A 15,597-nucleotide genomic window follows, 5' to 3' on the forward strand; every position below is an offset into this window, starting at 1 on the left:
AATGAGACAAAGCTCTAGACATCCCTGTCTTAACCCGTACTTTAGAATCTACAGTCTATCTGTGGATTCTGCTGTCGATGTTGGTCACGCTCTAAAATGCTTATCATATTTCCAGACCTATCCACAAAAAAAAGTTGTAGTTCTTATCCTGTGTCTTTGTTGTAGAGGGTCACCTAGAACTTTCACTCTTCCTACAGACAGGGTGAAAAGTTTTTCCAGATACACACTAATTACAGAAAGCCTTGTTACAGTTCACTTAAGTAAGTCTAATCAATTCTTAAATCTCATCTGAACTGTTACGTGTTGAGGTTGTGCTGAACTATCACTGGATTTTCACACTCATTCCTGTAGATAGCGTGAGAGCTCTAATACACAAAGAATTAAAAACTCTAGTGCACAAACTTGCAACTGAAAAATGCATGTGTTCCTTTAAATACCTGACTCCTAAGCAAAGAAAGAATCCTAGCAGTAGAAAATAGTCTTGCAAAGCAGAAGTTGTTTTAAAAAGGTGTATGATCCTGTATGTTTTCCTCAGGTCCTTAATAAAGATATGTGAAGCTCTGTATCCCTTAGTCTTGAAAACTTGAGGACTTGTTTTGGCAATTTCTGTACTGCACAAGTGATGACAACGTTTTTTCCCTTCAAACATACAGCAAGGATAGCCCTCCCCACGTGGGAAAGAAAAAAACTAAGCACTTTTCTTTCTTTCTTTCTTCTTTCTGTAATTTTCCTTTTCACATTAATTCAGATTTAAAGCTTTTCTACTTGGAAGGAGTGAATATTATTAAAAAACAATTAAGAAAAGGAACACTTCATAACATTCTATGTCGTTCATGTATAATAAATAATATTGACTATTGGTTTCCATTTAACACCTTCCCTTCTATTTAAATTAAGAACATTTAAAATAAGTTATATTTCAAGAATATAAGCATAGTATTACAAGCTTTATAGCACCTAAGACTGATAACTGTGAGAAGAGCTTTGTTCTGCTGTTTGCCATCAATCAGGACTTCTATTTATGAGAATTTATCAACAATCTCAGGTTCAAAAGACCAAGTATAAAAAGATCTGTTTGCTGACAGCTACATAAATATTTTTCAACCTTGAAAGGTTCTGAGATGAATAGTAAGAAAAGTATCTTCTGCTGCGAATCTCAATTTTAAGGGGAAGGAAAGGACTGGTGAAAGAAAACAAAGTTTCATCAGAATGTGACCTTTACCAAAGATCAGAAGACTGTGACGAAACAACGGCATATTTAATAGTCTTCTCATTCATCTGCTTTCTACGTCACAGAAACACACTGGAGCTCTTCCTCTCAAAGATATTAGAAGGTTGTTAACAAAATACTAGGCTTTGTACATTATTTTTATATCAATAGATTTGCAGAGATGTTTTAGGAGTTTTGCTGTAAATTACTAGAATTGAATAGCCTCAAAATCAACCACATTTAAAGGGCTAAAATAATGATCATTCCTAATGATAATGTCACTTAAGTGCTTTAAATCACTTTTTTTGAAGATAAAAATATGTTTGTTGAAGGTTTTATAAATATGGAGTGTTTCCACACGGGCACTTCATAAACAAAACGCACTCAAGATGGAAGGCTGGTAATAACCAATGACAGACTGTAACACTATCTATATTCATTAAATTTGAAGACAATTATACAAACATCAGGAAAAAAATATTAGAACTGACAAAAAGAGCAGTTGCAGCGCTCATCTTTACCTAGTGGGCAGCTAAGCAAATTGTAAAGGAGTTGAAAAATCCAGCTAGGACCACAACTTAGGCATCAAGCTTTACTTCCAACAAATTTTAAAATAATGAAGAAGCAATTCTGTTTAGTGAGCTTGATATCAAGGAAATGTGTTATGTTACTACACACTTACTATCTCCTTGTGGTCAGCTCAGCTACTCTACATATAAACTAGAAATAAGTATTATCTTTGTACAATTATTTGAGATTCTCATGTGAAAGAAACTGTATAAGAACCAATTTTTCAACTTGTAAGTCTTGAAAATACTGGAAAATTACAATTTGGCATCATCTATGGCACAGCAGTCCTTGTTGTAAAACTATTATGAAAACTAGGAAAAAATGCACAAGTAAAATTGTGCAAAAAGAGTGCAACTCAAAATTATGAAGCAGTTCATAAAGCCAGCATAAGAACTAAAATTCATAATGAAACATTAAAGCACTATGCATGAGACATGAAAAAGGGAACATAATATAAAGGCTCAGGATTTTACTCACTTCTGCAGAAGTAGTGGTGGAATAGCCTCTTTTTCATCTCTCCTCAATCAATACAAAAATGCATTTTTATTTATCCAAAATACATTATTCTTCTATAGGTATTCAATATTGCATATCACAGATTTACCAACAGAAGGCATGCAGAGAGCTGCTTTTGTTGAAAAGGGTCTAGTTGAAACTTTTATTCGCATTATTACAATAGCATTAAGTTATTTCATTAGTAGACTGTACCTTATTTTTCATGAACTTTGAGTGACTCTTGTAAACCTCTATTTGTTTGATTTCTTCTTCTCGGTCCTCTGTATTCAGGACTCCATTCGTCTTTAACATCTGTATCTCATCTTCAAGATCTCTTATATTGCGCTCAAGTGAAGCTATTTTTGTATCCTAATTTATTAAAAAAGAGTATTGAAAATGATATGAAACTTGTATGTTAAAGCACAACAAAAGTATTTCTGTGTTTGCAGAAACATCAATAATACTGATAGCAAAAATAGATGGTACAACTACAGATTGCACATACACCATCATAAAACTAAAGTAATTCCATTGACAATGTCTTAAAGAAATGCAGAATTCAGACCTCTTTCACCGCCGCCAAAAAAAAGTGCAATGCTATTTTCTATTGCATCATCCATACAGATTACATTGTGGTCAAAATGCCCTCTTCATTCCTACATGGTTAGGAATGAAGAGAGAATGGAAGATGCCCTATTTCCCACATATATGTGATAACATACCTTGTTGGCTTTCCTAACGACCTAAGCCTGGCTTTTCTTCCAACTCTTAAATGCAAAGGCTAATTTTAGCCTAGAGAGGTTAGTCTGTCAGCACTGCAGAAGGACAGGCCACTTCGTTGTGTCACTCAGAGCTGAGGTTTTTTTCATGTTCTCAATCACTCCCAAGACTATACTTCTGCCTGCTCTTAGGAGGAAGAAAGGTTGTCTCCTCACTTTTCCTCCACTAATTCAGACACATCGCTAAGAGAGGATTTAGCACTTTTTACTACGAGTCCCAAAATAAACGACATGTAACCAAGTTAACTCAACCACTAAAAATTTCTACATCACAGACATCTGCCACGTGTGCCAGCACAGCGCTGACAACATCTAGTCATATTTGTTCTTGCCAGCTGTTTGGAAACTGAATACATCTCTTCAGTAAGAGCCAGAAAGAGAAAATATGAGTGATTATGCACTTCTCACATACTTTTCTATTTAAAAGAGCATTGCAAAATTACTTATTAGGATATCTGTTTTAGGCATTGTTTGCAGACATTTACTAAGAACTTGAACATACTGTGATTCAGCCAATGAGACAATCAGTTCAAGAACATGAAGAAAATGAAGTAGCAACCATCCATCAAAAATTACAGATCAGGATAAAGTTCTTGTTGCACTGAGATCACTAAAAAAAATATATGCTGATTCAGTAAGATCAGGATATTACCCTAGAAAACTAACTCAGCAAAAACACAAACTGAATTGATCCTTCAAATAGGACAGGCTATGCTTAGATCTCTCTAGTTAATCATGACTTTATTTTTGTTTCTTTTTTGGAAATTAGTTTTATTTTCCTGAGCTCTAAGAGTATAACAGTGCTATCTCTAGGCTGCCTAGAAGCAAACCCTGAACTCCTGCAATACCTCCTTTCATAATACAGCTAAGCCAGTTTAGCAATTTAAGAAGCAAGATATTTTGGACTAAGTTCCAAAAAGCATCTGAACTTCTAGTACTAACCCAAAATGAAAGTTAGAACCTTTTGAGATTTAGCAACCACTATTACAAATCACTGTAATATTTCAGCTTTTATCCTTACAGCCAATAATAAGTCTCAGACTGAGAGAAATCTTCTTTTATTATTATTTCTTATATTAGCACAAATTAACAGTTTTTTGAATAGAAAATATTTTCACTCTAAAATAGTTTATTTGGTTTGCAGTATAACAGCTGTTTTTAAACATTTAAATTATTGATAGCCTGACATTCTGGCTTATAGTATCTGCAGATGGGCAGAAAAGAGGTAGAAGAGTGAAATACATAATGAAAATCAATTCTGGAAAATTATTTGCTAAGTAACCATTTGCAAGTACTGCATACAACAATATTTTTTCTTAACAATGACTTGAAAAACATACATATGCTCACACCACTTTAAGTCCACTAGCATGGAATGGAATATAATAACGCATAGTGCCCTCCAGTCTCTTTCTATCCAAAACTTCCAAACCAGATGATCCTACTCAGAAAGCAAATACTGGAAGGGACCAGCACTCCTAAGAACTGTACAGAAGTATTACATTTAACAGATAGCCATTGCTACTTACAGGTATTAGAGATTTTTAGAAGAGTGATCAAGGGAAGATGACTGGCTCTCCTAAAACAACTTTCTGAAAAAAGTGATTTATAAGCTCTTGACCTCTTCTGCTAAGCAATCCTATTTGTTAGTGTTGTGAAAACTCACTTAATAGATTTCAGTAGTATATGAAAATAGATGGAATTTTATAAAGACAGAAAACTCAGGGAAAACATTTGTCAATAGGCTTTATACATATACAAGTTTAAAAAAATAGAATAAAAGTAATTTTTAAGTAACTAAAAAAAATACCTTAAGAATATGAATAGCAAAATAAGAAAAATAAGTCTTTAAGCAGCTGTCTTGCCATAATAACGAAACATTATATTACCAATTTATTAGCATGAAGAAACAGAAATTAGCTCTGGGCAGAAGGAATAAAACTGTTGGAACCATTTCATTTTGCACATGCTCACCAGACCCTGATAGCACAAGCATCAGCAGGCTCTTCAGCAGAGACAGGAATTTTGAAAGTTAACTGTGAGGCAACTGTCTCCCCTTTGTGCCGATCAAAGGAACTAAATCAGAAAAAGAGGAAGCACATGTTGCACCTTCTTAGACTGTGGGAAGGGACATGGACATTCCCTGCAGTCACTGCACTTGCCTTTAGCACAACATTTTGTAAGCTGCAAACTGCACCCAAGTGCATAGGGCTGTGTTAACCATGAAGAACCTAAACTCCAACATCAGTTCTTCCCAACTGAATGTAGAGATCACATAAATGTGTTTGAAATTTAGGAATACACAGGATATAGCTTACAGACAGAACTCTTTTACATACTTTTTATCCTGTAAGATAAGACAAGGTAAGAAAATAGCTTGTTTGGGTTTTTTTTTCCCCCAAAAAAATATTGGCAATTTTTGGCCCCATTAACAAGTATTTTACATTATGCTGCACAGTGTTTACCTACAGATGTTATTAACTTTCATTATTAAAGGTTTTTTTTTCCCTTACAACTATCACTCCTGGACAAATTCTACTGAGAAAAAAAAAAATAATATTACTTAAGTTACGGTAACACTAGTCCTTCAAAAGTTTCTCTCGTAAGTTGATGTTCTTTCACCCAACATACTGGAGCACATATAAATTCTTTTAGCCAGAGTACCTGAATCCTGAATACTCTCATGCCTTCAACCAAGGAAACAAAGAACGCTTATTCCCAGCCAATCCTACTACTTTGCCATTACAGATTTCAGCAATAACCCTATTATCTAATAGCAAGGCAAGAGCTGAGCTGTGGGATGCATATGGACAACACAGCTCAAAGAATGGTATTTACTGTAAATAATATGATTCTTTTGTAAAGTAAATAAGAACTTATTTGCCCACATCTAATCCATTGTTAGCAAGTCAAAAACAATGACTTCAATTATGAGAGTTGGGTGAGAGGATTCTACCTGTGCAGGGTGAGTACCACCAAAATTAGCCTCAGAATTTCATAGCTGTTCTCCAAAATAAAATCACATGTATACACTCAGTGAACCACAAATCGCTTTCCTGTATATTTCCAGCAATGGAAGCATTTAGGATACAGAAGAATTTTGTCATCTAGAAAATGAGCTGTCACATAATGGTTTACTTCATAAACCCTAGAAGAGCTTGACCCAATTAGAAAGTCTGCATAGAAATAATACATCTGTAATATCTTCATAAATTCAGAACAATTTAATTAAAGTCCAAAGACTTAGTCCAAATTACATAGGAAACAACTATTTGCCTCAGCCTTCACTGAGGAGGTCTCCCAGGCCTCTGCACTTAATGAAAATGTTAAAGGAAAAAAACTACCAGCAATGGGTGAGGACTGAATCCGGGATTACTTGCAAGAACTCGACCCATACAAATCCATGGGACCAGATGGTGCATCCATGGGTCTCGAGAGAACAGGCTCATGTTCTTGCAAGGCCACTCTCTATCATCTTTGAAAAATCATGGAGACTAGGGGAGATTCCCCAAAAAGAACAGAAAGGCAAATGTTGCATTCATCTTTTTAAAAAGGCCAGAAGAACAAACCAGGGAGCTTACGGGCTGGTCAGTCACTTCAGTCCTTGAGAAAATAATGGGGGAAGTCTTCATGGAAAGCTTCTCTGGACAAATGAAGGAGGTGGTGATTGGGAACAGTCACTGGCATTTACCTAGGTTAAAAAAAAACACGCCTGACCAAACCAATTGCCTTCTGTGATAAAATGATGAGATTTGTTGATGAAGGAAAAGCAGTGGATGTCAACAAATGCGCTTTGAAGAGGAATAACAAAACTCTTCCCTCTTCCTACATTTTACAAGATTCCAAATAAATTGTATCCCCTTTTCAAAAAGGTGCTACAGGGAGGGAGAGAGGAACGAAGAAAAAAAAATATTCTGGGAACATAAAACTTATTGTTCTCTACCTTTTACATGATTAGATGTTTACTGTCTGGAAGAAAATTGCTCCTGAAAATGCTGATAATATTCTTAATAAGCAGTCCTTATTTTCCTTTCTTGAAGGGTAAGTACAAAGAGAAAGAGTATTCAGACCAAAAACATTTTAAAAAGGAGCTGACCAGAGAAGCAAGCAAGAGAGAAGGCGGAGGGGGAAGAGGGGCCACCAGATTTTGAAATCTGCCTGGTATATTGAGTTTTGCTGGAAGCTTATTGGTCTTCTGCAAAAATTCCACTGAGATCTTCAGATTCAGAAAAAGAATATTTTAATTTTAAGTAATTGGCCTTTCGCAATGGAAAACTATTGTGGAAGATTTCTAGCAATGTTCATGTTTTGTCATGCAGGTAATATGTAATTTAAATTACTTAGTCTAATGTTAGTCTAACATTATCAACGCAAGATTTCCAATAGCAGAATCCTAAAAAGTTTACTAATATTTGTCCATGAAATCAGCATTACTTATATCATAGGGGGAAGGCCTCAGAGGATTCATCATTAAAAAGAAGTAATCTCCTTTCTATTAAAAGACCAACTCATTTTTGCATTACAGAAAATTGACGTTTATTTTTAGATGTTACCTCTTCTGTCCTCAAAATATTTGTCTATAAACTTACTTATTTATTTTCAGAAGAAAGTAATAGAAAAGATTTGACTGAAGTGAAAAAATCAGATGAAATAAGATGAAAGGAGAAGAGCTCCTACTTCATCTTATCATTTTGATAAATTACCTGAATAGAAAATTACAGAAAGAAAAATAAGAAAAAAAGATTTTTAATATTTATCAGGCTTATGCACAAACAAAATAATTACTGTAGCTCTTACAAACACTACAGTCAAACCAGCTTTTTCCATCAGACTTCTTTTTAGAGATTTTTCTATCCCCATTACTGAAGATCAAAGCAAAGCTTAAACTTCGCTGCAATTTAGGATGATCTGGCACTGAAATAGATTAGTATTTACATGACCTGTTTTGACATCTCAGCTGGGAGCAGTCCTCATCAAATCTCTCTAGCTAAATCTTTAAGAGTCTAGCTTTTTATTTTGTATTTGTATTTTACTCATTTTGCAAATATAGGATAGCAGAAATTTATAGCACGTTAGCCTGTTACACTCTTTGAAAGGTTCACAGAATATTTATGCTTTATAGCAAATATCTAACATAACTTCTAGAGGTATTTTTGTACTTCCACTTTTTTGCAAAAAGTTAAAGCTCTCAAAGGAGAAGTTTATTTATAATTAGATCTCTGCATACTGTGATCACAACTGTGTAAGAACTAGTTTTCCTATCTCCAGAAAAAAAACCCATCACTGTCAGCTATTAACATCCTATTGGAACAGAAGCTGAAAACTGTAAAAATTTTGAGGACTAAAATCTGTTTTGGAATAATTTATCAGAAACATCACTGATGACAAGACAGGAGAGAAGCCAGATATCCACCTTCCCTTCATAGGCTGTTCAGGGAGACAAAGGAACCGTTTCTTTACTTGAGAACAATACAAGACTTGCAGTTCTGCAAACATACACGATCAGCTGCTGGCTTGCCCAGGAAACCTGAAAATTCTCCTGTCCAGGCAACTGCTGGAAAGTGAAGAACCAGATAGCTCAAAGATAATACGGGCAGCCTGGAGCTCCCAATGTGTACTGCCATGGAGGAAGCTGGGCTGGCTTACAGGAGGGATAGAAAGCCAGAAGATGACTTTGCTTTCACTGAAAGTTTTGACAGAATAGGCACATTCCTTCACACATCTCCTTCAAAACTCTAAGACTTATCTGCACTAGCAACATTCTAATGAACTAAGTGGGTCTGTGTTGAATCACGAGAAAGATTCCTTCATGGTAATATCAAGGAAGAAGCTTAGTATTAACTGGTACTAATAAACTTCTGAGTTCTTCAACAATGTGACATTTGTGCATTTTTTTCCAGCCAGTTAAAAAACAGTGCCAGTCTGTTAAAACGACATAAGGTTATATGGCAGGATCCGCACTATGGATCAGGGTACTAACCTACCAATCGATCCCCGTTCCAGCAGTAGCCAAAACTTCTTTTCCTCATTGCCTTCATTAGAACAGTGTCACTGACGTTCTAGGAGAGGGATTAGGGCTATTTCTCGCTCGGACCTAACAGAAAACCATCTATTTTGGAATGTGAAACTTAATTAGCATTTTTCTTGATGCTCCTGAAGAAAATACTATCCCACAATGCAAATTAGGCTGACTCTACAAATGAGTTTCCAGCAACAAGGATTCATGAATCATGTATGTCCACACATTACAACAGAAGCCCTGTGGTACATTTCCTGAACACTTGGTGGGGGGAAGGAGGAGGAGACAGGGGCACGAGACAGGGAATAGTAACCCAAAATATTTGTAAAAAATAGAGCATTCTAAATACTTTACATGTCTGTCTTTTTTGAAATGAGGAGTAATGAATTGTTATTCCTACATAATTTCAAATACTAGATATGTTCAACCAAATGTCTGAGAAAAATTTTGCTTGTAGAACATTCAATAAGCAATCAGCAGCAGGTATTTGAATTTCACATTTAATATAACTTGTATATAATACGCACATGCTATGAACAGAGCATATACAACTAGTCTTATTACGTACTTTTTTTAACCTTGTTAATTTAATATAGATATTAGAAGAGAAGCACAAAGAATACTCAGGTGTATTTTTGAAGACAAGAATGTTAAGAGTCATGCAGTCTTAACAACAGGAGTATATTGCACTGCAAACACACACGCATGCTGTTCTAGAACCAAACCCGTACCTGAAATATCAAAGCTGGATCAATACATAAAGAAGGTTCTTTCTGCAAGCAAGGTAAACCACAAATACTTTCATTCACTTTATAGCTTACCATTTTAAAGACTTATTCTTGTTACTATACTATATATATTTTAGGATGGTCATTAATACTCTACACTTAGGAGAAGCTTTATGCCAAATCAGTAGGCAATTCCTTTCCAATGTTCTCTCTCAAGTAATATCCAAGAAAAGCCAGGAACTGTCTGAAGCAAGTAAGCAAGATTTTGCCCTGATTCTGGCACTCAGGAGTACTTCTTATTGAAAAGAATGGAACCGTAAGAAATGTATTTCCTTTTACTCTTTTTTATTATACTAAACAGTAGTAGTCAACTTTGATAATTAAACATATCAGTGATATGGCATCTGCCTGCAAACAGCGCACAAGAAAGTATTAATGGGTGCAACTGTAATTGAAGGAATGGACTTCAACATACTAGCTTTATTTTATCCTTGACCAGCCATAGATCTGGACACGAGAAAAAATGGTATTCGATCATGTACATCTATAGCCACAAACTGATGAGTGACAGCTTTGACAAAACTAGTCTAGCTTCCTGTATAACACAAGTCATAAAATCACACTAATGCTGTTAAAAATACACTCCTTATTTTCATTTGCAATTGCTACCTCTAGCTTCCACACACTGAATCCTGTGACATCTGTATTTTCAGGACTAGAAAGTCCTCTCCTTTCCATTAAGATACCTCTCATACATATCTCCACACTATAATCCTTTTGTTCTTTCATTTTCTATTTGTTAAACTACACAAAATTGAGCTCCTAAAGTCTTTCATCATAAAGCATGTTTGCTGATCTTTTTAAATATTTTGATGGCTCTTCTCTGAAGATTTCCCAATTTATCGACATCCTATTTTTTAACCTATAGACGCTACTAGCACACACTGCCTTCTAGAAGCAGTTATGCGAGTGCCAAATACAATTAAACTCAAAATTAGGCTTCCACTTATGCTCATAGAGACTGAGTTAAGGTTATATTTTGGACTTTGTCATTTTGTAGGACCCATACATAAAATACAACAAATATCACAAAGTGTTTACAATGACTCATCTAGCTTTAAAATTCTGTTAAACATTTAAACCAACCAATTATTATCCTCTGAGCTTCATAAATAGCAAAACAGGGTCTTAACTGCATGTATAATTGTCAACAAAGTTTCCTGTAATATAATTCCACTGTCATTCAAGAAAAATGGAAGATTCAGGACAAAGTGACTGCTACACCATCCATGCCAAGAACAGAGTTTTAAGCAAGTGTTTAGTAATTATTTCTTTAAGAGAAGTTTATGCTTCAACCTAGACCAATAAAGACACCGACTGACTAACCCAACAGCAACCTCCGCAAATATGAACGGTTTTTTATATGAAAAGTATTCTAAAAAAGTCTCATAACAGAAAACGTGTTTGTCACCTACTGAGACCCTGCAGAAGAGGAGGGGGATATTTTTCCAGTCCATCAGAGCCACAACATAAGGCCCAAGAAACATGCTGTTCTGCCTTTACTTTGTCTAGCCTTTTCCCCCTACTCACTGCATTAGTTACAAATCATTTGCATCATCTGTTGTGGAAAGGATGGAAAGAATCCACTGCCTCATTAGTTAGGAAATATGGACTTTATAAGCATTACAATGACAGAAAAACCATTCAGAATGTATCTGTAAATTTATTCAGATTAAAGATATGCCATATATCAAAAAACCTGAAACTTCCATTTCATGTTGAACAAGTAGCTGATGGGAGTCTTCCGGTCTGACAAGTAGGCCTGTAGCATCATCCTTTTCATCATACTTGAAAAGTTAAAAGCTTCTATCTCTAACTCAGTCACTGGGGGCTCTTTACATTCTTCAGAAATCTCTTATCCAAGAGAATTAGAGAGTTGGTTTATCATCTTATTCATATCAGTGACTCTTATGAGCAGACTTGAAACAACATGAATAGCATCGGAATTGTATTTTGCATTCATCAGTCAGATGCCCTAAAACATGTAGCAATTCCAAGTCACTGAATTAAGATTTTGACAATACTGTGGTATATGTTAGAGTTCTGGTGATTTTTTCAGCAACAAGGCTCCTACATAGACTATACATCTATAGAGGAAAATGGTCAGCAAACTATTCATCTGCCTGCCACAAATTTCAATCTAAGAAAACAATATCCCCCAACACAAATACTATTATCTTCACCAACTTTCAGTACAAAGAGATGGGGAAAGCTGAAGGCAGTCTGAAGCCATTTTAATCTCAAATTGTAGAGTAAGTGGTACTATCCAAAAAACCTTTAGGTGCCAGAAGCTTAGGTTGTATAAAAATCATTGTGGACCTTTTGTTGCTGTTGTTTTGTGTTTTTAAAAATTCCAGACTTCAGAGCTAGCTATAGATTAAGATTTGTAAACATAAAGCAAGTGTGCTTTCAAACTTAATCCATAAAGGGACTAAAAAGTATATGACATACTTGAGGAAAAAAAACTTAAAAGTTGATTTTTAAGCTAATGCCATTCTTTTTTTTTAAGGACCCCCACCAATACTTTTTTAAACAAAGCTGAAAATACTGCTCAAAATAGTTAATGCTCAAGAATACTGGTTCTTATGCACACAGCTCACAGCCACCACAGCTGGAATTTGGTCTTCATGTGTTCGATGATACAATTTGCTGAATTTAGGCAGATGTGAACTTCAGAACTTTCAACCCTGTGACTAAATCCAGGATACAGAAAGCATATTTATTGTGACCAACTTTCTATAGAATGGATCTCAGAAAACAAGTGTGGGGACCTGGGGGAACAAAACAAAAAATCTTCTTGAAGGCAAGGGTCTAAATCCACTTAAGCAAGCCTCAAAAAACAGGAGGGCTTGAGTGAGTGGCAGTGAGGTTATGCTAAAGCGTCCTGCTTTCTGGGGAAACCACCCTCCTTCTGTGGACTCTGCTTCCCAGAAGAAAGCAGGGCTCCTGCACAGCGGGGTCTTTTGCAGACAGAAGGAACAGAGAGTAAAGGACTTAAGGGGAAAGAATAAGCAAACAACATGGGACATCTGGAAGCAAACATGTCTAAGAAGCAAAAATGGAAAAATTAGGACAGGAAGGAAAAGAAAGGCCTGTGCGAAGCAGCTAAAAAGGCAATAGATGTCTGGAAAGAAGTAAGTAAAACTAATAGAATTAGGAGTCAGTACAGAAGATGTGATTTTTTTTTTTTTTTAAGTAAACAGAAGATTCAAACTAGCTGAAAAGAGAGACGTAGAATAAACGATTATGATGAAGAAAGACAACTACTTGAAAAACTTTAGGAAAGGAATCAAAAGCATGAGAGAGGACAGGAAAGGCTGGGCAGAAAAAAAGCTTTTTAGGACAAAAAACACATTGAGAAGACGTATTTGAGCTGAGAGGTAGGAGAAATGGGTACACTTCATTGGATGAAAGGGAGGACAGACTGGGATAGGGGACAGAAAGCGTTCAGCAGTGGCGGGAGGCAGAAGCAAAACAGCGGAAAAACTAGAGGGATTGACGGTGGAAGGAAGGCTGCCTCCTGGCAGAGCCTGAGGGAGCAAGGCAGGGGACTCGGACCAAATCCTAATTTGAAGCGGGGGGTGGAATGGGTTGGGTGCAGTAAGGGGAAATGTATACTGCTGGGAGCCTCCATGTGGGTGGGGGCATGGCCTCAGATTGCCATAGTAGATGCTAATCCTCCCCCTTCCTTCTACCCTCAACACTTCAGGGAAATTATTGCTTCAGTGCTTGATCATTTAAAGCAAATGTTCCCCGTCTTTTCAAAACAAATGCTGTCTGGATTAAGACAATTTAAATTTACTCACAAACATTACCAAGCTGGAATTTGTAATAAAAACTGCTGTTTAATCATGCGGTTTTGAGCATCTTATATTTGTCCCTTTTTCTTTTCAGTATTGGGCCTGTTTTAGACAAGGCAACCCCAAAGGAGTGTGTGGTCATAGCAAAAGAAAGCAATGTATGCCTCTTAGCTGAAAGGCAGCTCCACATCAGACTGTTCCAGCAACATGATTACAGCTTCGCCAGTGACAAATGAAAGCCATCATTACCAGATTTTTAAGAAGTGGAAGATCTCACCACTCCGAGCTCTCCTGAGACACAAACAGAAAAGACTTTTCTGTCTTCAGAGGCAGAGACACCGTCAGAGTAGCTGTAACCATCGTCCTCCCCCTTCCCTTTGCCCTTTTCAAAGGAGATTTGTTTTGGTGTTGGAAGAGGAACTGCAACATAACCTTTCCGTTGTTAATAGCTCACATGGAAGGCCATAAACAGCTCTGGCACACTATCTCTGCATCCCAAAATTTTTAAATTTATAGTGCTGAATATTAAGATATAAAAACAGGTTTCTCAGCCAGAGTGCCCTACTTTCTCATATGCTTACGATAACAAGTTACTGCAAAAATACCATATTTTAAATCTCATAGACTCCTGAACTAGAATGAATAGAGAAGTCTAGGGGAAATACACATCAGAATATGGAACACCAAAATTGATGTACTTTCTTTGTTATTCATATAACCCAAACTAATTATTATCCATTAAAAGGCAGATACTCTTTTTATGCAGTAGTACTGTTGTTGTAGCTGTATATTTATTGTAATGCTCAGACATGCTGAACTCATTTGCTCATAATACAAGTCACTAGCAAAATGAGGCCTTTAATTTGCACTTCCTTTTAAAAAGACTGAAATGAAAGACCATCATTAACGTATTTCAGGCAGTATTGCCAAACCTCACAAATTATCGAGTTTCATAGTATTTTTCTTAAAGACACAGGTTCCAGATTCACAGAATTATGCAAAAAAATGAGTTTTCATTTTTATTTAAAGTCATCATTTTTATCTTTCATTATTGTGGGAAGAAAAGCTGGAAAAATTTCATAATATTATATATCGAAAAGAGGGATCTCTATTTCGGACTTTTAAGACAAAGGTTTCATCACATTTTGTCATATCACTCCCTAAAACACAAACTCTAGGGCTGCTGATACCATGAACATTTTCCTTAGGTCGAATGTAAAATGATGGCCAAATAACCATCAGCAGAAAACTGTTTCTAAAGATTAATTAAGAAAAACACTTTACATGGGCCTTGGACATTTATCCCACTTTGGCTCACGTAAATTTGATGCTAGGATACTGCACCAAAAAATGAATAATGGTCAGCTCAGTGTTGAAAAAGCAGTAAACTATCAGCATAGACAAGAACATCTGCCATTTATGATGCCACTGCATAGAGTTCTGTGACCACTCGCTTAACATCCTAGGTCTGACCTGGTTTATGCAGATTTATCTCACTATAACTCTACCTACTTTGACAATATATTCTTGTTATATTAGTATCATATTCCAAAATCGAGCGTGTTGTACATGTTTTTACTTACAAGTAAGTTCTGGTGCTTTTCCACACACCTTCTGCATTATTTCTTTATTAAAACATTTGACAGCCACTCCTGTATACTATCAGAATGAGTGGCCCATCAGAGTTAGAAATAAATTCTATTCGTGTGTGGACAGAAATTGGCAGAATTAGCTATCTAAATGTTGTCTAGACAGTAGTGCTCAAAGTTTGCCTGAAATGTACAACTGAGATGCTCAAATGTTTCAAATACACTGAGAAGCACTGGGCATCTAGCTTTAAACTGATGTGCTAGAACTCTTAACAGGCAGGACTTGCCTCTTTTATAATTAAATTTATCCTCACATCCTATAGGAAGGAGTTGCAAAAAAGACACCC

General features: G+C 36.0%; 1 protein-coding gene across 2 annotated transcripts in view; it reads right to left on the minus strand.

Moving 5' to 3' along the window:
• The window catches only part of ERC2 (ELKS/RAB6-interacting/CAST family member 2), a 492,995-nt gene that overhangs the window by 345,992 nt on the left and 131,406 nt on the right, over window positions 1–15,597 (minus strand). For both annotated transcript variants that reach the window (XM_064518915.1, XM_064518916.1), the window contains exon 6: window positions 2,489–2,644. In XM_064518915.1, coding sequence (XP_064374985.1) covers window positions 2,489–2,644 — 156 coding nt within the window. The remainder of the gene's footprint in view (window positions 1–2,488; window positions 2,645–15,597) is intronic.

This window comes from Dromaius novaehollandiae, chromosome 12 (genome assembly GCF_036370855.1).
Source record: "Dromaius novaehollandiae isolate bDroNov1 chromosome 12, bDroNov1.hap1, whole genome shotgun sequence".
Taxonomy (NCBI): Eukaryota; Metazoa; Chordata; class Aves; order Casuariiformes; family Dromaiidae; genus Dromaius; species Dromaius novaehollandiae.